General features: G+C 38.2%; 1 protein-coding gene across 3 annotated transcripts in view; it reads left to right on the plus strand.

Annotated features, from left to right (window-relative positions):
• Positions 1-23,612, plus strand: part of LOC122807225 (alanyl aminopeptidase, membrane) — a 1,192,582-nt gene that overhangs the window by 1,141,957 nt on the left and 27,013 nt on the right. For all 3 annotated transcript variants that reach the window (XM_044078301.1, XM_044078300.1, XM_044078302.1), the window contains one exon: positions 1,408-1,518. In XM_044078301.1, coding sequence (XP_043934236.1) covers positions 1,408-1,518 — 111 coding nt within the window. The remainder of the gene's footprint in view (positions 1-1,407; positions 1,519-23,612) is intronic.

Consider the following 23,612-nt stretch of genomic DNA (forward strand, 5'->3'; position numbering starts at 1 on the left):
ATCCTACAAGCATGATTTAATTGTTTATGGGGATTTAAATGTTTAATATAGGGAATTGCGGGAAAGAGGTGTGCTGTAGTCATATGAGTAAGTGTACCATAACTTCATAGACTATCCTTGGCATAACCCTGTTTTTATTGCCTCTGTAGTAGGAAAATGTAATGTTGACACAACTTGACTGTTATTTTATGAATACAAATGAGTGGAGGATGTATGTACCAAGATACGCATGTAAAGTAATAGCAGCAGGTGTGGAGGGGCAATACCAGCCAGAGTTTGAATGTTATGATTACAGTTTGTGTGAGACTAGGGCAAGTATTGTAGGCATGAATTTTAACTCAACAGTATGTTGTAATAACTGAAACAAAGTACCTCATTGACCCTCTTTAACCACAACCTTAATGAGTGGATGGGAAACCACAAATTTGTCCCAGGGTTCCACTCGTGTCCCTCATTGACAGGGATGACAGGTGCTGACTGAGGTTTCTTTTTGGGGATAAACTCTTGTTTAGGCTTATAAGGGCCCCACAGCCATTAGCCTAGTAACATCCTATGATCCTATGATACTATAGAAGTTGCAGGAGGTGATGTTCAGTAAGAAAGAGCAAGGAAGTAAGAGGGGTCCACCTATGTTATACAAATTACAGTGCTATCAATGCACTTGAGGACCTACCATAAGTGCCCTAGGCACAATTCTTCCCCAGTAATCCCCGGTAATCAAATTGCAAATAACTAAATAAATAAACAAATACATACATAAATACATTCTGATCATAATATTAAAATGTAGGAGGAAGGAGTCCACAGCCACAATTATTATGGGATGTCATCTAGCTTAGGCAGAACAGCTGCTACAAGCCTGACATAAGAGCATCACGAACATCAAACCTTGTTAATATTGACAGGTGATTCCAGCAGAGTCTGATGCATTTATTTTTACACAGTAAACTGATATACGTTTGCGGTGCAGGATGGATACAGTCTGTTGACTACTCATGCAGCAGCAACAATATTCTTCCTGTCTTGTTTTGATGTTTAAAACAAAACAGTTTAATTAAGTGTGGCACTATGGCTATTACAGCTGCACTGAAGGAGGTAGAAGGAGATAAATGTTAAAAAAATGGAATTTGGTAAGTGATGACAAACTCCATAATATCTATTGGGTTTAAGAAAGATTCATTTGTTTATCAAAAGTAATGAAACAGTCTTTGAAAGGTGAAAGAAAAATAATGTTCACTAGTTCAGGAAATCTATTGTGTTGATTTTTTTAGATTGATGTTTTTCTTTTATGCAGAGGAACTCAAATTGCTACCTGAATGTGTCATTAATGTATACTATGCATGAATAAATATTGTAGTGAGTAAAGGTAAACACTGACCCAAATAAAATAACTGTCTTCATCTTCAGGTACAATGAAATTAATGCTCTTTCAACTGCATGCACATTTGGGCTGCAGGAATGTGAAGAACTTGCATCTGCAATGTTTCGTTCATGGATGGAAAACCCAGACATTAACCAGTACGTACCTTACTCTTTTCGCATTCATGTGATGACTTTTTTTATAGAAGTGTAATTGGTAATATGTTCGTTGTCATGGTTTTCTGAATGCTCAGATAAAATGCATTGATATTATATACAAATACACGCACTACACATGTATACACACACACACACACACACACACACACACATATATAATTTATATATATATATATATATATATATATATATATATATATAGGTCCCCTTGACATGGTTGACATTTCAAAATGTCGAAGACCATATGGCTGAGACCATATGATTGACTTTTGAAATGCCGACCATGCGAAACCGGCATTTCTGTACAGTGCGGAATGGAAAGATTTCCATTCCTGCACTGTAGTGCGATCTTGGAGTTGGCATGTTTAAGTTATGGGGTGTGATGGGGGTGGAGCTCCCCATAGGGTGTGCTGTCTGTATCTTTATATATATATATATATATATATATATATATATATATATATATATATATATATATATATATATATATATATATATATATATACATATATATATATATATACATATATATATGGTGCCCTATGTTGTGATCAAAGTGCAGACTTGTCAAGCGCATGTTGCTTGAATATAAGTGATGGAATAACATGCTGATTGGTGGCTGTCAAAAAAGCAGTTACTAGAAAATGGAAATCAAAATCTAAACCAACTATACTAGAAGTAATGAATACAGTAACAGAGATAAAACAACTGGAACTGAGGTCTTTAGAAAAGGATAGGAACAAACTACATAGGAAAAAAATGGAATTGTGGAAACAATACATACAGGAGAGGAATGAGGTTTAAAAGAAGGCAAGATTTAAATGAACTATATAATTTCTGACTGAAAATGGTTTGGTAGATTATAATTGATTTATAATGTTTACAACTGGGAGTATGTCAGTATGGTTTCTGGTGTAAAATGCTTGCAACTAGGATTGTGTCAGTGTGGTTTGTTTTCATTTATATAAATATATGATTGTTTATGTCATAAGTGATGGTTTAATAAAGAAGTTTCTTGTTTAAAAAAGGGTCAGGAATTGAATAATTTATGTAATGCTGTTTAGGTTATATGATATATAACAATACATGTGAAATATAATGTTTGTTAATGTAAATTTGCCTATGTCACAAGTGATAATTTAATAAAGGTGTTTAAAAAAGCATGCACATTGAAAGAGAACTTTATTAGCAGAGTGCTGAGAGTGACTAGAGAGCACAATACTGGCTAAGGTATTTTCATCTTTCCCTAGTATTGTGCAATTTCAGAGTTAGTATATTTAAGTTAGTTGGGTATGGAGGATGTAGGGGGATAAGCCACCCTGTTAAAAGGAGATTTTTGCTGTATTTTTGATAATTCCATCTGAAGAAGCTTTTTATTTCAGCAGACGGGGTTTGAATAAATTTCTTTTTGATGAAACTACGCGTGCGCATACACACACATACACACACACACAGACACACACACACACACACACACACACATATATATATATATATATATATATATATATATATATATATATATATATATATATAAAATTAATATAGATATACTAGATATATGTATGCATGTACAAACACACACACACACACACACACACACACACACACACATATGTACATATAATAAATATTTTGCTTGCTGACACAACAGCTAAAGTCCACTAATTTATTTTTAAATGCATATTTGTTTGCATTTCTGGATGTCCCTCTACGTTCCTAACTCTAGCACTTTAGAAAGAAGGGATAAAATGAGTTCTATTCTTTTTTTAAGAATTTATACTGGTGTTTCATGGGCTGCAGAAATGAAGCAATCACTTTTTAATCAGATAGAAATGAATCTACTGAGCACACATGTATCAGTTCATGGAAAGATGATTACTTACTGAGGTCATGTTATTACGGAATGATGATTACCTACTAAGATCATGTTATTGTCACTAGCAACTAAATATGCATATTTAGTTGCTAGTGACAACTTGGTGAGTGACGTTTGCTGCAGACACTTATTATGTATTATCCTTGATGGAAAGGAAGAGACTCCATCTGTCCAAAGTGAATCTTGTCCCAGCTGCACATATGGCCATTAGCATAAAAATCAGTTAGTTTAGAATGTTTATATTTTTTGGTATGGTGTAAGCTGAACTTAAGACTCATTCCTAGTAAAAACAGTCTCTGTCAGTGTTATCTATCGCAAATAAGGCTGGTACCTCTCAAACTATTCTATTCATAAGCACGGTGTGCAGCTGTATATCTTCTTCTGCACACTGTGATTAGAATACCAATTGTCATTACCACAAACTAATTTTCATCACTACAATTCATATGGTTTATGGTAATAACAGGTTGCACACAAAAGAATGGTGATGCCTTTGAATTTCTGTTTGGCATGACAGTACATCAGGTAAAAGCTCCTGGGTAAAGTATTGCTATGCTGACATATCTAACTCAGTAGCTGTTCCCTGTTGTACTGTGTTCTGATATGATGCCACAAAGTGATTCATAAAAATGTTTAATTTATTAGGCATGATGACAGAGGATGAGACATTAACATATTTCTCTAATAACTGGATCTGTCATTACAGAAGTTCCCATTTCTGGGACATTGGCCATCTGACTGTGTAGAGCTGGGGACATGTGTGGTTGTGGTAATAGGTTTGCCTGCACCACAGGGAACTCTGTTACCAGGAGAGTTTTTCCTGCAAAAGAGTTTCTCTTTTTCTTTTTTTTTTTTTTTTAACTTACTCACTGACGCTGTTACACATCACCAGAAAAGTGGGATCTGTATAGTCACAAACTGTAGGTTCTGCAGTTTTGTTACCATGACATATATAGTTGGGACTATATCAACACTTGTTTCAGTGTTTTGGAATTGCATAATCTTAGGAAGGAGACCATTTATATCTGTAGCTCACACATGGATTACTATGGAAAAAAATCAATAAAGACCATTTACATGGTTTTACTCCATTATGTAACCAACTTTATGAATCACACAGGGCTTTATTGTGCTATTCTGCTGCAAGCCAGCACATATCTATGGGGAACAATGTTCATGAGTTTAATACTTTATAGTCAAGACCTTCAGTGCCCCCTAAAATGAAAATGACTTAAAAAAAAACTTAAAGTGAATAAACTGGTGGTTGATCATACTTGTCTTACATGTGCACCTATTGAATGCTTAAAGACAATAACTTCAGTCCTTTTAATCATTGAACTGCAAGTGTGAATGGGGATTACATGCTAAATTGGAGACTGTTGCATCTTGGAGTATTACCTCTATTCAATGTACAACAATCTCAGATTTAGGACATATAAGTAGCAGGATCCTCATACTTGGCTATGCACAGTGAGACTCAAAATCCACTATTATTTGTAAACTTCCAGGGATTAGTACACAAGTAGCAGAGGTGTACACCACATCTATGGTGTGCAGCAAGGTTCAGAATTCCCTATGAATCAAATGATATTTTTAAAATGTTGGGACTTGCATTGCTGAAACTTACTCATCTGCTAAGAATGCCTCTTATGTGCATAACTAGCCAAGAAGATGTACTATTTATGTTTAATTAAAAACATTTGATTTTTGATAATTTTATTAACCTGCATTATATTTTTTATGTCATACTTCTTTTAGTCTGACATGCCTGTATGGTATTTCAGAACAGAGAGATTTGTACTTTCTAATTAAGTCCAGTCTAGTTCTAGTAAGAAGTAAAAGCAGGTTTATACCACTGTGATGGCCACTAGGAGTAAGGTCTAATGAGCCACACCAGTGGAACCAGTATGTGAGGGATAAGGGCAAGGATTCTTTTACTCACCCCACCAAACCAAAAAATATTAGCAAAGAGCACTAACAAACAAAATGAAATACACACTATGCGCATATAAATAAGATAAAGCAGAAGAAGACGAAGATGATGTTAACCTTCAAGTGATCTAGGTTTACAGCTGCCTTGGTGACATACAGTAATAAAGCCCAGACTATGATACAGCTGACCCAGGTTTGGGTTGACAACTGATGGAATGCCAGGGAGGAAAGGGTATTACCATCCCTGGTGAGGGGGTGGTTCTGTAAGCATCCTGTAATGATCCCTGGTGGAGGCTGGGGATGTTACTTTTGGATAATGTTGCCCAAAGAGGAGAATAGGGTGGGGACATTGCGGAACGACAGCAGAAGCTGGGCAAATTGTTGCACATCCCCATTGCACACCTGCTGCTTGGATGCTACCACCAGAACTGTGAGGGATGGTAGAGTAATAGGATAGGTCAAATGACTCACCCAGCATATGTTGACAACCAGACCACAAGGACAGCCTTAAGATCTGCACCACCCCAAACCCAATTGGAAGAAGCCTAGGAGGAACCTGGCAGACCAGGCAATGGACATGGGTCACTGGAAGGGAGCCATAAGATGATGCAGAGTGGAGAAAAACTCCAACCCGAAAAATACCTAGGCTTACCTTGAATGTGGCAATGGTGCTGCTTTGCTTGACATGTAGTGGAAGTTTGTTCCACAGGTGGCGACTACTGTTATTCCAACATGTCTTATTTCTGTGTTGATGAAGGTTTAGTTCCTTTAACCTGGCATTTCTGGAGCCGTTTATTCTGTGAAGGAATACGAGGTCAAAGAGGGTGTTGGATCTTTCATGGCTCAAAAGGCTAGACACAAATTCCCAATGTGGATTCTGTTAGAAAACAAATATAGAGACAGGGCTGCCCATTTATCCTGATAACTAAGTTTTTTGAGGCTACTGATCTTTTTAGTTTGGAACCTGTGAGATATGTGAAGATGAGTGCTACGTTTGACAACACATGTTAAAAGGGGCATTGTATTCAGTTACACTTGGTTTTAGTGGCTATTTTTAGTTGACACTCAGGTTTGAATTTACTGATAGTTCCCTTAAGCTCCTTAGTCTTACTCTTTACTTTGCTTAAGTGTGTTCTTAAGGTAAGCAGTATGAGACTTTTTATATGCATTAAGTCATTTCTTGTTATATAATTTATTTATAAAAGAAATCAACTATACGGAATACCCCTTTATAGACACTTTTCTCCAACCCCTGTTTCACAAAGGATAGTCTCCATTTACTTTTTACACTATCTCATATTTATATTTCAGGCTCCATACGTTTATGGGTATATACTACACTAATGACTGCAAGGGTGTTTTTAATCATAGCCAGGCACGCAAGCTGTATCCAGCAAGTTTGGTACCCTAGAGGTTATTTTAGAGGTATGTGTAAGCTAGAGCATACATGAATAAACATTTATTGGTTGCCTGTATCCATTAGAGACACAGGTGACCGACCAGGTGTGCATTTTTGATTTCCCATCCACTGGTCCAAGGAACACTTGAACAGGGTCATGGAAGAAGTATTGTTCACATGAATGGGAAGCCTGTTCCAGAGAAGGTGTATGCTCTGAGACACATACCCATATCTTAAAAATGTCCTATTTATGTTGCAAGCAAGGTTATAGTGGATGGATCGGGGCAGTTATGATGCTGTTTGTTTTGGGAATATGCCAGAGGACCTTGTATACCAGATGTAGATCACCTCACAACATTTTGTAGGAGACAGAGTATAGGGATAGGGCTTTGAGGTGATCTGCACTGGACATGCTGTTAATTCCCTGTATTATTTTTGTGAAGAACCTCTGTGGAAGTTGCAGTTGTTGCATATGCCTGGTTAGGTACACAATGAAGTGGGCATTGTACTTGATGATGGGCCTGATGAGGGCTGCTTGCAGTGGAATAAGTTTCTTGTACCAACATGCCATCCCCTTGCTTATAAGTTGAGCAACATAGAATGACTTCCATACTGCCTTAGACAGTCGAAAGCCAAGTTAATGTCTACATACATCCCCCAAATTCTTAACTACTTGGTCTACCCTTAGAGGTGTGTGTTATCAGTAAGGTAGTTTCCTGAGGTAGCCAACTTCCCAAAGGGTACTATTATCCATTTATTGTCATTATCAGACTGTGTCTATGGCATCAGTTATTTGTCTGTATTAGCCCTTCTTCAAGGATATTAATATCCTGGGGGGATATTATGAATACTCTCAGTTTGCAATCATGATGGCCTTGACTTCTGATAAGTAAACGTCAAAAAGAAGAGGACCCAGCACTGATGTCTAAGGGACTACACTAGTGGCTAGCCTCTTTGTGGAGGTGGACTCCCCTATTCTAACTTCCTGAGAACCAGCTGGCAATCCAGCATGTGATATACGAGTTTATGCCTAATTCCATGAGTTTGTTTACAATGCCTGAGTGGGGTACTGTATCAAATGCCATGGCTGGGTCAAGGAAGATAATATGAACCATTTTGCCTGTGTCCATTGCCTTGGAAACCTTCTCAGAGAAGCCTACCAGACTAAGTAGGCATGATCTTCCTTAACAAAACTGAACTGCATAGGATCAAGTGTCTGGAGGTTTCCAATGACATTAACCATTTTTGCGATAATTCTTTCCATGACTTTGCATATGAGACTAGTCAGACTAATGGGTCTGTAGTTTCTGAGATCTGTAGAAGGCCTGCACTTATGTAGAGGGATGACTATTGCAGTTCTCCACTTATGTGACAAAAAGCCTGACTGCAGGCTATGGTCTCCAGTCCTTTTAAGTCATGTTACTTACTATTTAGGATGCATTCTGTGATATTATCAGGGCTCATTGATGCAATGTTCCTGGCCACGGAGAGTATGTTTAGGACCTGACACCTAGTGATGGTTGGAAGAGGGTTATGTTCAATGGTATTTCTTGAGGGTGATTGGGGAGGGGGAAGAGGAAGGTAAAATTGGAGCAGAATTTGTCAGACAGTAGATTTGCTATATCTTCCAGCTCTGTACATGTGTCTCCATTCACAATTAGCTAAAGAAAGCCTTAGGTTATCCTTAGCCTGGGAGGCTATTTTTACCTCAAAATTGGCTTTGTTAGACCTGATTTTTCCCTCTAAGTTGTTTTCTTAGATTGATGAGAGTGTTTATCCTCCTGGATGTTGCATTTCCTGACTTTTGTTATGACTTTCTTCCTCATATTGTACAACCTATTGATGTTTGCATTCCACCAATATAGTGTGTCTTTTGAGTTTGTTCTGAATTTATTTCTGGAAGGCACAGTTGTCTGCACAGATTTATTAACTTGATTACATAGAGCATCTGTGAACAATTTCACATAGCAACTTTGATCCTAGGGTTTTTTTTTTGGGGGGGGGGGTGTTTGACATTTTTTTCAGGTTGTCAGTGAGTAATAGGATGTTTGCCTTAGAATATTTCCTAAATGGTACGGGTTTAGCTAGTGTCATGGGTTTTATTTTTATGTTTATTTCAAGGAAGAAAGCTTTATGGCCCAATCTTACCAGAGAGGACATTACACTGGGGGGAGGTACAGCTTTCTCCCATGTTAGTGAGGATAGTATTTTTGCTCCCCTAGTGTGGACTGTATCATTTAGGGTATTAATTTTTACTAAGTCCAGAAATATTTGGGCCCACAGGTTAGGGGTAGTATATGATTCCCAATTTACAGTGGGATAGTTAAAGTCACCCAAGAATATGGTATTGGGTTGAATGGTGAGTGTCTCTAGTAAGTCTAAGTGTGAGTTATGGATGTCCTGGGTCATACATCGCGACCTATAACTAGCAAGGATATGGTATGAGACTTTGCCTATGGAATTAGGATGTGGAGAAGCTCAAGCTTGTCATCCAGTTTGTCCAGCCTTGTACTGACTTGCTATTGATGTGATTGAGACACGTCCACTTTTAGTCCCTGCCTGTGCCATAGCTGACCTAAATGTGTGGACGGTATTGTATCCTTGCACTGCCAGTGTGCTGTGTGTAGCTTTAAACCATGTCTCTGTAATTGCACAGATGGCTGAATTGTCCAGGGTGAGGTGAACTTGGAGGGAGTAGGATTTCTTGCTAAGCCTTCTAGCATTCAGCAGTAATACCTTTTGATTCTCTTGCGTCAGTTTTGCTATGTCAAAAGATTTGTCTGTTCAGTATTTCCTAAAAGGGCACTATGAGGAAGGACAATGCTTTAGCCAATATTCAAAAGCCCAGGGGGGACAGGTGCAGGCCATCCTTGACAAAACAATGTTGTCTGCCGACCATATTCTCCCATGCTGAATGATACTGCACCCCCTTGGAATGACACCAGGAGCTAAGGCAGTCATTAAAGTCAATCATCTTCTGTTTATCTTGTGGTATCAACCTAGGTGCTCACTGCTAGGTTCATACCATCCTGGGACACATAATTTGGCAGCCCCAAAATATCCATCTTCTTATAGTCCAGGGAGGTATGTATCTGGTCATTTGCAACCACATGGTCTATAACAGAGTCATAGACCACTATCCATATATTTGCAATCAGTTTTAAGTAGATATCTTTTTTGCTGTCATAGCTATATTAAAGACACAGACAACTTTCTAACCAGGTTTTATGAGTGATATTGTATTAATTCACATGCCAATTTATTTGTCACACTTGATATCAATCAACTTTTCACAGTAATTCCCAATGAATATGGTCTCAATGCTGTATGTGATTTCCTTTGTACTAAGACAGATATGCGAGGGAGAGATATTGAGAATGCATGTCAGCTGTTAGCGATAGTTTTGACTAGAAGTGTGTTTATATTTGAAAATCAACCATACCTACAAACTGATAGCCATAGGTACTCTCATGGCGAATACTTTTGCACATCTAATATTAAATCAATGGGAGAACAAATTAATTTATAGTGATACGAATACACTAAATACTAATGTTTTACTGTACAAACGTTTCATTGACTACTGATTTTTAATATGGAAGGGGAATGAGGAAACCATGAACAAATATGTGAAATATTTAGATGGTACAATGGAATTTCTTAAGTTTAAAATGAGTTGCTCAGCTGAACAAATTACTTATTTGGATATAAAATTAGACAAACATGTAGGAGTGATAAACATGAGTGTCCACAAGAAGGAGGTGCATGTAAATAGATACACAACAGACATATGCATGCACAACATGAATTTAAGAGAATTGTTAAAGGCCAGTTACTAGAATTAGTAGACTGAATACCAATGAGACCAAATACAAGGAACAAATGCATAAGATGGCCCTAGAAGTTCAAGAAAGAGGCTATAATGAGATAGCAATAAAGGAATCCTTAAATGAGGTCACTAATAATAGGGACAGATTGGCAGAACATTTTTAGTGAAACTGGAAATCATGATTTGAATACTGACTGACATATATAAGGGAATAAAATTAGATATGTAACTACATATAATAGAAGGACCAATGATGTGAAAAGATAATACAAAAAATTGAATATTTTAAGAGCTATGCCTGAATTCGAAGGCTTGATAGATGAAAAACCTAGGTTTGCTTATAGAACTGTAAACATTTAAAAATAAGATTATGTTATAAAGATTTTAAAATAAATAACAGTGATAGATTTAATAATAAACATGACATTGCCTTGCTATAGTTGTAGCTGTTGCAGAAAGTTCATCATTGATAATATTTTTGTACATCCAATAACAGGAAAAACATTTAGATTTTATTGCTATGCCACTTGCAATACTATGTGTGTGGTTTATTTAGGAACTTGTCTAAAATGCTCTTGCTTTTATGTTGGTAAATGCAGTCGTGGATTCAAAGACTCCATTATTGAACATAAGTCTGACATACGTAGAAATGTTCAAATGAATGCACTGGCAAAACATGTTTTGGATACTGATTCTACTCATGAATTTAAGTTTAGAGCAATTGATGCTGTGCATAAGCATATTAGAGGGGGTGATAATAATGTTTTAGAAATCAGTGAGGACAATTTGATCCTAAAGTTAAAAGTTGACTTAAACAATGCAATTAGTATTAAAATTGTGCTAACCAAAAACAAATGCAATGCCATTGACTTTTTTATATATGCATATGTATTTTTTATGCATTTATTTTGTTGATTACTCACGTAATTTTATTTGTGTTTTTATTGGATGGCGGTGTCATGTGACTGCTTGAATTCTATTATAAATTGTATCAGTTTTTTTCAATCCTTACTAGCACGGATGAAGGGTATATTCCGAAAGCTTTGCACTTGTATTTATGTTCTTGTTTTAATAAACAGCTTGGCGTATCTGCAATCAGAGTATTTTTTGTTATATTTTTCATTTGATCTCTGACTTGGTTTGCTGCAGTAATCCATTTGGTTTTGGTTTAGAGTCATACTTGTACTTGTGGTCTAGTGACCTGACTACATGTATGATCTGACAGGTCCTGTAGCTTGACTGACAATTGGCCTTGACTTTCTCCTTATTCAGCCTGGTGAGTGGGACATTTGTATGCCTCATGATGGAGTTTCCTATTACTAAAATATTGGGTTTTGTGGTGGGGTGCCATATCGGCTTTGAAGTTGAGGCTCCAAGCAGTGTGGCTATGTGGGCGTTGTTTTGGTGTAGTGCTTTTGGGGCTGCTGAGTATATCTGTTGTAGGTCAAATGTCTGTGAGGTCTTTGGGGTTTAGGGAGATTAAGAGCCTCAGCATGGAGAACATCGATATCTGTGCAGTAACAAAAACCTGGTTCAGGGCTCCCAAGAGCACCCCAGCACTACCAGGTTATACCTCATACCATGCTTTTCGGCCCTAAAACTTGGACCGAACCACAAAAGGAGGGGGAGTATCGATATTCATCAAAGATACCCACACCTCCAGGTTGGTGGCAAAGCACGAAGCATCAGAGACTATCCATGTGCAACTAACAGTGGGTAAAACTGCCTTCCAGTTTATAGCCTGCTACAGACCACCCTCCCAAACCCAGGAACCCCACTCAGCCTTCCTGAGAACACTGGAAAATATGAAGGTCTCTCCAAACACCATTATATTGGGTGACTTCAACTACCCAAACATAGACTGGGAGCATTACTCTAGCTCCAACACCCTAGCCCAAAGGTTCCTAGAATTTATAAACTCAAATGCTATGGAACAACTTGTTACCACTCCCACAAGAGGGAAAACATACTGGACCTGATCATCACCAACATGGGGACTCTATGCTCCAGACCAGAAGTGTATCCCTCACTGGTAAGATCAGACCATAAACTAATCTCACTGGATATTCACATCCCGACCCCACCCCCTGCCCAGAAAACCACAGTGAAAAACTTCTCTAAAGCAAATTTCACACTCCTTAAAACTGAGGTGGAATCCTTCAAAGCCCCCGGGCCTGTGGAAAATATGGCCCAGACTGCAGAATCCTTTATAAACGCATTCTATGAACACCTTCAGGAATGCATGGATCATGCGATCCCGAATAAAACCAAGACCCAATCCTCCAAAGGCAGACGTCCTGTCTGGTGGACTCCAGCCATAAACAAACTATACAATAGAAGGAGGAGGAAGCTACTAAATGATAGAGCAAAATCCCAAAAAGGGAAGGCATCACTGATCAGTATTAGCAAAAAACTACGGGCACACATAAAATTGTCTAAGGCCAGCTTCAAGAGAATAATTGCACAGGGCACTAAGGATAATCACAAGGCTTTCTTTAGTTATGTTAGGAACCTGGGTGGTAATTCCCAGATATGCTCAGAATTAGTCCAAAATGACAAAAAATACACCGAACCCACAGACATTGCCAACATTCTAGCTGACAAGTTCAGCGCAAACTTCTCCCCCCATCCCCACCAAAAGGGCAAATATCTAATCCAGCAGAGTGCTGCCCCCCGACATCGCAAATGCTAAGGTAAGAGCTGCCCTCTCCAAAGCAAAAAACACAGCATCAATGGGACCAGATGGTGTCCCAGGCTGCGTCCTACATGAACTCCAAGAAGAGCTAAACCCAAACATAAAACTACTGTTCAATCTCAGCCTTACTACAGGATATGTGCCCAAAGAGTGGCGTACAGCAACAGTGGTCCCTCTCCATAAAGGTGGTGCCTCAACGGATCCTGGAAACTATTGCCCCATAAGCCTGACTAGCTTGGTCTGCAAAGCTATGGAAAGGATCATCATGGACCTCATAAATAAAGATATTGGGGACCTACAAACACTGGATCCTACCCAGTTCGGCTTTGTTAAGGGCAGATCCTGCCTCTTAAACCTGGTTGATTTCTTTGAAACAGTCACTAAGGCCATTGATGAAGGGAAGGTGGTCCACACAGCCTACCTGGACCTCGCAAAAGCCTTCAATACAATACCCCACTTGGGCATTATAGATAAGCTCACCAGCTTAAATATAAACCCCTATGTCACTAGATGGATTGCAAACTGGCTCAAGGACAGAACCCACATGGTTAGAATTGCTGGATACATGTCAGACTCCAAACCAGTTACAATTGGTGTCCCACAAGGCTCAGTCCTGGGACCTCTCTTGTTCGGTATATATTTCTCGGAGGTACAGGTCAACACGGAAAGACTGTGGCTGACCAAGTTCACAGATGACTACAAACTGGACGCCATAATCGACTCTCCAGTCGACACAAGCATCCTCCAAAAGGGCCTCATAGAAACAGACAACTGGTGCCAGAGCCATGGCCTCAAGCTAAATGCCAAAAAGTGTATAGTCATCCCCTTTGGCAAAAACAAAGTGCCCACAAATTACCACATAAGTGGTATCCATTAAGTACAGAAGAAGTAATTAGGGACCTGGGGACCCAAGTTTATAGCAATCTCTCATTTGACAACCACGTGGCCAAAGTGGGTAGAAAAACATTTTATATAGCCCACCTAATCATGAAGGGATTCACATCTAGATCAGAGGACATCATCGTGCCTCTTTACTCATCCCTCATCAGGCCCATAATTGAGTACAATGCCCCTTTTAGGATGTACCTTACCAGACACCTGCAGCAACTGGAAAGACCCCAAAAGTACCTCACCAAGAGAATCAAAGGGCTCAAACAGATGCCATATGCTGCCCGGTTAAAGAAACTCCAGCTGTACTCAGTGGCATACCGCCTCTTCAGAGGCGATCTGTGCCTGACGTATAAAGCCATGTCCAACCCGGAATTAATGGACATGCTGCACCTCAGAAAATCCAAATCCCATCGAGCTACGCGCTCGAGAGACTTGAACCTCAGCACTGAAATAAATAGGACATGCTGGAGGGACAGATTCATAACCCAGAGGCTCCCTTCACTCTGAAATAAAATCCCAGTCCAGGTTAGGCAGAGTCCCTCATTGACTCTCTTCAAGAGGAATGTTGATGAGTGGATGGGAGATCGTAGGTTTACCCCGGGTATCACTTCTGTGTTACTGTTAAACAGAGGCACAGTATACTAACCTCGAAAAAGGGCATAGCAAAATAAATTTAAAATGGGTGGCGAAAGCCAAACACATTCTGGCTAGGCTTATAAATGCCCTAGGGCAGATAGCCTAGTATGAACCTATGAACCTATGAAGCTATATGTAGGTCTGTGTGTCGGATCCGTACTGTGTGGTGGGTGTAGTGTGTGCATTTCTGACAACCTGGTTGGTATTATGTGTACAAGTATATGAAAGCTTTACCTCCATTAACATTGTGTAAATACATCTCTCACATACCTTATCAGTTTGTGAATAAACTGATTGTCAGGAAACATAAGGCAATTGCTAAATTGCTTCTGGATGCTCATATCCACCAAGCTGGCTGTATAGATAGTAGGAAAGTTCATGTCCATGGTTTCTGACCCTATATGGGCAGTCAGTAAGTTGTTGCAGAAATGAAGAGTAGTAATGGGAGTACCTATTCCTAAACCAGAGGAGTAACTGACTCAACCAGCACCCTGTGCCAGTCCAAGTACTGCCCCACCTCTCAGCTCTGAAGTGCAAACCTATAAAATAAATCTCTTATCTGCCAAGAATGGAATGGGATTCATTTAGGACCCGCTCAAAGTGTGGTGAGGATATCAAGCAGATGGCATCTCTGGGAAAATGAGCAGGAGATAATTTGTAGTAAGGGAGGTTTACTGAAAAGCAGTACTAGTTTGCTGGGTGGGGTGTCAGTATTATGGCTCTGTGGAGAACAGTGGGTGGGAAAAGTATTTAAATAGCTTATACAACTGAAAATAACAATGAAAAGGGGAGGGAAGGACTTTGGAAGTCAGATTATAATAATGGGCAGAAGCCAGAGACACAGGCTTTTAAAACTACAACAGGTAAAGGGTGGGAGGGTTGGTGGAAAAATTCAAGCTGTCAAAGTATGCCAATATTCTCTGCTGACTGATGTACATTCGTGTATGTGTGTAAATCGTATTTGTCTAATCTCTCTGTAAAGAGTTTCCTACAATTGTCCTTTAATATTGCTTTGAACTATCAATGTCCCTATTTTACTATACTACGTAAATGATGTTATTAACTTTACAAAACAAATTCTAATGTATTCACTATTTGTATTCATGTATTAATTTTGCATGTCTGACTTTTGCAACAATTATTCATTATTCGTATAGCTTGATACTTGGATCATGTCATGGCTGAAAGGGGTCTTTGCTCCTCCCCACAATCTGGTTAACAAACAAAAAAAATTAAATACATTTACTTTTTAATGTAATGTAGCATGAGACATAACTGAATATCGTATTACACTCCTGGAGCTGGTCAGTTCTATCTTTACTATAGCCCTTAATCATATTTTACTGTCTTAGTGATATGTACAAAGCTCAAAATTAATCATATAATAAGAGTTAATTTCTATTCAAAAATGCACTTGCTGATTGGATAGCCCAGTCAAAGTGCCCCTTGTAAATCAAGCATATACAGAAAGTTCAGCTGCTGACATATTTTTGAGTAGAAATACTTCCTAGTGGCATATGCTGCATAACTCCATCCATAGCATACTTTACAAGGGACAGGGCAAAATATGAAAAAAAAATCAGGGATGTTCTGCAAAGCTCTGTATAGTTGAGAGGTATACTTAATGGAAGTAAGATTGATTATACTGCTGGTAAGTATACTTCTCAACTGTGCACAGATTTACAGAATATCCCTGATTTCCTCAATTTTTTTTTCTTATTCCTCATAAAATTTCTAATTTTCTGGTGAACTACTGAGGATTTCTGTCAGCCTATAGTCCCAGATGTTAAAGTTTCATTCTCCCTGTTATTTTGAAAATTTATGTTGATGCCAAAACCTGTTGCTAGAGAACTTTTTAACTAAAAGTTATCCTTATTCTGCCATTTGCCTCCCATTATTTTTGACTTTATCCATGATACTTGACTAAATCAGCTGAGACTAAATGGAAAAAAATAAAGACAACAGAGAGAGAGAGAGAGAGAGACCAGTATAGAGATGCTGTCTTGTCCAGGCCTCTCTTGCATTGCGTTAATTCCATAAGCATGCACATTTGTTCACTAAAGAGCAGAAGAGGCAGAAAAACACTACAGTGTCATTAAACAATGAAGTTATTTAAGAAAGGTAAACAACTTCTTTCTTAAATAATGTCATTATATAATATCAGCAATGCACCTCTGTGTGTGTGGGTGTCACATGATTTACTCATGTATGGCTATGTTTGTTAACTTAGGCTTTGCCCTTGTAATCCAACCATGCCAACCATGTGTAAATCCTTTAATACCTACACCCAGTTGTGGATTACTGCTAAAACATGAAATCTGCTTCACCCTTAACTCTAATCCTTGTCCCTCAATGTCCAACATATGTTTTCATGGAGATGTTTAATAAAAGTTTCAAAATTATATCTCAATCTTCCACATGCTACTCCAGCAAATTATACTTGGAAGCTAGGGAATGTAAACACAGAGGTGTTCCAGTGTGTTATACCATTGCAAGAACATATAAATGGTGCTAGTAATCCTGGCTCAGATGACACATCTAAAGAGCATCCACAATTTTGAGCTGTAAAAGGACTGGTTAAGGGGGCACAGAAGTCAATTTGACATATGTATAGTTTAAGAATTACCCATAAGTAGGTCAATGTATCACAGGATTTACCTATGGGTGGCTTTGTTAATCAGAAGGGCAAAGCCAACCATGGGTAAATCCTGTGATACCCAAATCCAGGAGTTGGTTATTGCTATTATACAATGACATTATTCAAATAAGAAATTACTTATCTTTCTTAATGTCCTTGTGTAACAGCACTTCAGTACTGATATATTATACATGCATATGGTAAGCATATCCCCACGCTTGCACAGTACATCAGTGCAGTACTAGGGAGCAAATGGAGAAGAGACCATTCCCGAGACAAAGTCTCTCTTTCTCTCTCTCTCTGTAGGTCTCAAACAAACACACACACACACACACACACACACACACACACACACACACACACACACACACACACACACACACACACACACACACACACACACAGTCTACCTCCTAAATAATCCCCCCTACTGCTACCTCCCAGGCAGACACACACACTCACATATACACTCACACATGCAGTCCCTCACATTCACTCACACCCCCCCCAACATGACCAGTCCTCTGCCGTGTTCATTACTGTGAGTGCCCAAACGTGGTCATGCTAATTTCTGCAGCCAAGTGATTCTCTGGATCACATGGCTGTATAAATGCCTTACCTCAGGCAGTGATGGGGAGAGCACATGGTTAATTATACATGCTTTTACCCTGGAATGTTTCATTAGAATCTAGCATGGTTGCTGAGACAGCACCTTGCAGTGATGCATGTCTGTGCAAAAGCACGGTGACAGGGCTATATCTGAATTCAAAAAAGTTACCACAAGCAGTACACCTCATAGTAACTGTTTGTTTCAGATTTTATAACAAAAATTCCCTCTAATCAAAATGAAAGAATCGAACAAGCATGCAACACAGCTACTAAATTTGCATCTAGTCACCCTGCCAAAAACTATAACTGGTTTTATCTAAGATGCATTCAGTGGCTGCAATTAAAAAAAAAGACTTTCATACAGAAACAGCTTTTACATTTGTACACACTCACACACACACACACACACACACACACACACACACACACACACACACACACACACACACACACACACACACACACGTGCACACCAGCTGTTGTTATGGCATTATAGTTACCGGTTGCTAGGAAACTGCACATGGTACACACATTGGTTGCTAACACTTAAAATTGATTTTTAACCAAGTTTATTTCCTCTTCTAGCTGTACGTTCAGCCACCCATTTTCTAATAACCTGCTTTATCCATTAGCCTATCCCAGCTGCTAGTGGGTACAAGGTATTAAATCTCATTCTGGGCAGAGTACTAGTCTTCTGCAAAACACATACTTTCACTTTGTCACATACTATACATACACACACCAGCAGGTCAGTTTGAGAAAACCTGTTCACTTATTGCAGATTTTGTGGCAGGCAGAAGTTGGATGGACACCAAGAAATGACCCACACATATACAGGGAGGTCATACAGACTCAACACAGAAGACAAACCATCAAAGATCAGAACTAGGGAACCTCGTGCAGTTGGATATTAAACAGTACATAAAGCGAAATCTAAACTTTCTTCATGGTAGCTAAACGTAAACACATAGAGCTATCAAAGGCTAAGTAAGACAATGATATCACTGAAATAGCAGTAATAAAATCACTTTCCCGATACTGAAATTTCCTGTTGACCCACTTGAACTCAGTTTAGAAAGGAGCATTGCATTTCACAGTTTTAATGTGATGGGCAAGTGCTTTACTAATTAATTAATTACCATTTCTTTGTCCTTTGGAACATCTAATAAATGCTCTAAAAGTTTATACAACTTGTCTAAATGTTCCAATTTTAACAAAATGTCCCACTGTATTCTTTATATTCTTACTGTAGTCTATGCTACATGATGTGTCAAATGCCAGGTTATATTATGCAATACAAAAAAGTCATTGCTTTTAGCATTACTTTTGTGTACAACCTATTCATCCATCCCATTCCAGTAGATGCATTTTCCAATCCCATCATAAATAACCTTTACAATCTGCTTTCCATTCTCTTATAGCTGTTATTCTGCTAATTGTTCTTGTCCTTCCAGTTAACATTCTTCATCCACATTTTTCAGCAAACTGCTCTTCATCATCATCATCATCATCATCATCATAATCATGTTCTCCTTCTTTTCTTTCTCTATTTTTCTTTTCTTCTGCTTCTTCTTATTTTCATTTCCTTTGTCTTCTTTTCTTCTCTTCTTTTTCTCATTATCTGCCCATCTTTTTTTTCTTTCTTTTTTCTTCTTCTTCTTTTCTTCATTTTATCTTTTCTTCTGCTTTTCTCCTTCTCCTCATCCTCTTTTTCTTCATTTCTCCTAACTTCCTCATTCTGCTTCTAACCCTCCTCCTCTTTATTCTTTTCTTCTTCTCTTCTCTTCTACTCCTTTTTTCTTCTCTTTCCTTTGTCATTCTCCTCAACCTTCTCTTCTTTTCTGCAACTTCATTTCTCCTCCTTTTTTTCTCTTTTTCCTTCCATTCTATTCTACTTCTTCTCTCATTCTCCTCTTCTTCCTTTCTCCTCTTTCTCCTCCACTTCTTTGACATCTTTTTTTCTTCTGCTTCTCTTCTTTTCTCCTCCTCATTCTCCTTATCTACATGTTCTTGTCTTCATATTCTACTACTTCTTTTATTCTACTGCTCTTTATCTTCTCTTTTTCACATTTTCTCCTTGACCTTCTTCTACTTCTCTTCCTTATCATCTTCCGTATCATTCTCTTTCTTCATCTCATCCACCTTCATCTTAATATTTTCTTCTTCTTTCATTCTTCTTCTCTTCTGTCACCTTCCTTTCTCCTCCTTCTCCTCCCCCTTCTGTTTTCCTTCTTCTCTTCTTCTTATGTTTTACGCATCCTTCTCTTTATCTTCTTTTCCTCTCCTTATCTTCTTTCCCCTCTTCCTTCTTTACTACTTCTAGTCCTTCTTTTCCTTCTTATTCATCAAATTCTCTTCTTCTGTTCTCCATAACTTCATCTTTATTTCTTCTTTTCTGACTTCTTCTCCTCCTCCTCCCTCCCTTTTTTTGTTCTCATTCTCTTCATCTTCTCTTCCTTTTCTACTACTACATATTCTCCTTCTTGTACTATTTCTCTTTCTTCTCCTACTTTTCATCAGCCTTCTTCTTCTTCTTCTCCTCTCCTCCTCATTCTCTTCTTAATTTCTTTTTTTCTTATATCCCACTCTTTTGTAGTCCTCCTTTTCTTTCTCTTTCATCTTTTTTCTTATTCTGTTCTATGTCATCTTCTTTTTCCTCTCCTCCTTTTCCTTCATTTCATTTTCCTCTTCTCCTATGTCTTTTCCTGCTATGCCTTTTCCCTCTCCTCTTTCTCGTCTTCCTTATTCTGTTTCTTTTTTTGTCTTCTCGTTTTCTTTTTCTCTTCTTTTCTTTCCCTGTCTTCTTTTCTCCTCATGCTTTCCCCCTGCTTCTTATCCTTCTGCCCCTCATTCTTCTTCTTCCTTCTTCTCTTCCTTTTCCTTTTTCATTCCTTCTTCTTCTCCTCTTCTCATCTCTTTCTCTTTTCTGTCTCTTCTTCTTTTTCTGATTGTCTCTTCTTTCCTTCTTCCCTTCTCTTCATGTTATCATTCTCCTCCACACCACCAACTTCTCTGCATATTCACCTCCCCATCTCCTCCCTCTTCTCCTCCCTCTTCTCCTCCTTTTGTATTCCTCTTCCTGCTCCACTCCTCCCCTCCTTCTACTCCCACTCCCTTTCTCCACTTCTCATTCTGTCTTTCCCTTCTCCTGCTCTTCATTCTTCTCTCTTTTCTACTCATTTTTCTACTCTTCCTTCTACTTCTCTCTCAATATCTCCTTGTTTTTCTTTTCCCTGTTCTGCTCCTCCTTCTTTGTGTCCTTATTTTTCTATTTCCCAAAGAAAAACACTATTCTTCTTTTGTTGTCCCAGTGTTGCCATTTAATCATTGGACAGTAAGAGATATCTCCTGATATGGACTTCTCCTTGGCCTTTATTAACAGTAAGATGAGCCATGTGTCTGACTTTTATTAATGTCTACCACTTCTCCCCCTCGTCCATCAGAACAATATCTTTTTATGTCCCTTCAGTGTGTTTATGCTTTTTTTCTTTATTACACCAATAATTGGTCCACTTGCCACAGTCCTCTGTCCTATCACTCTAATACATTTGTCTTTTAAGAGCTTTTTAAGGGAATAGTTCTCTAATTTTCCAGCCCAGTCATTTCACTGCACACATCATTCCCTTAACCCTGTTTATATCATTTGTGATAATTATATCCAATTTCTCAGAAAGAAAAGTCATACCATTTTTGTCCCATTCCCTTCATCAGACCCTTCTTGACTGCATGATCTTACCCTCGCCCCCTCTCTTTCTGTCTCTCTCTCCCCTGTTCTTTTCATTTTCCTTTCTCTAAGCCACCGGTGCATGATATATAAAAAAGACTGCTCATCCAAAGCTGGCAGCTTACAACCTTTTTCACTCCTTGCTAGCTTCATCCTAGCCTGCCATGTTCTAAAGAACTTTTTTCCTTTAAATGTTGCAGTTCTGATCACACCATATACCTCTTTTCCTCCTGACTCTGGTGTTACTTAAATACCCTATTTTGGAATTTAGCATTGTTTGTACATTGTTTTCTCTTCCTGTCAATGACCAGAAGCTGTCCTTTCATTCCTGAAGTAATGTCGCTACAGTTTCTCTTAATTTTGTGCAATTCTTCCTTATTGTTTATTAAACTATGGTCCACATCTCTAACCCTTAAATGAAAAAAGAAAATCTCTGAACTGAAAATGTAACATCTAGTGTTATGTTATGTTATGTCACTCATTCCACTCTGTTATTCATTTTATGACATTTGTACCTGAAGCAGCTATTAATATCAACTACCCATCTCTAATCCCCCAAGTCTATTCTTTAATATCCTTATTTGCGGGATCTATTATTTCTGTATGAGATAATCCCCCTCTCCCAATGTATATAGTGTATAGTATTTGAATGAAGATTTGTGGGATTCATATACTACCCTTCAATTTTCAGTGTATATTGCACAGTGAATGTAGACACAGAAATATTCCTTTTCAGTTTTATTTCTTTTCTTTTGGCATACTAAGCTTTATTCTTGTTTATAGATATTTAGTTGATATAAAGTTAGCATAATATTTTCCATTTAAAGTTTTTTTTTAGGTATGCCATGTTATCTTCAATTCACTTGTAGGTTTCATAACAACTGTATTGTTCGTTCCTTACTGGCACTTTTCTCCATTGATCTTTGCTGAAAATAGGAATTGCTCCATGTGAGACTATCCCTATCAACAAACACAAATAAAAAACATGCACCATTAACATGGCCTTGTTGTCCTCAACCAAAGTAAAGTAATACATGTAGAGTTTTTATTAACCTGTCCAAGGCTTTTGACCTTTCTGCTACTCTCTACTCATCAAGGAAATGTCCCGTTATGACCTAAACTACAAAACTTTAAGATAGATCCTTGATTACCTGTCTCATAGACTCTTTAAAATTGCCCTCTCAAGCACACATAGTCTTCACTTTACCAGTTACTGCCTGGTGTTCCACATGGGAGGGATCTTGGATCATTTCTATTTGTCATGTATACTAATAACATTTATATTTTCCAATATGATATGCAATATCTTATTGTATGTCAGAATCACCGTCATCAGAGATTCTGGTACTTCATCTGATATGATCTACAAGTCCCTTAACTCTACCCTATCTCAGCTGTGTCATTCCTGTGAACACAGGAAACTCAAAGTCAATACCAAAAAAATAAATGCAAGGTTTTTAGTAGGCTAAAATGTCTTAGCTTATGCTATGACACCAGGAACTATAATACACCTGACATTGGAACATTAAAATCTGTAGAGTTCATAAAATATTCAGTAGTCTGGTTAGACCTATCACTTATTTTCTCTAGTCATATCTTGAAGGTCAGAAGTAAAATTCCTTCAATTTTGTATTAATGCAACCACATTTCCAACCTAGTTATAAAATAGGTAGCAAAGGATTACTAGTGCAAACCACTGAAAATGGCCTTACTATCATTGCTTCAATATCTAATAAAAATTTGCAAAAGCTACAGAAATTAAGCATATTTGCCATTTTATGTAGGAACTAGTGGAGGACATTGTCATTTCCTTGAAATCAAGCAGGTTGACTGGCTTATGA

The sequence above is a fragment of the Protopterus annectens genome, chromosome 7.part0, assembly GCF_019279795.1.
Source record: "Protopterus annectens isolate FY-2018-M chromosome 7.part0, PAN1.0, whole genome shotgun sequence".
NCBI lineage: Eukaryota > Metazoa > Chordata > Ceratodontiformes > Protopteridae > Protopterus > Protopterus annectens.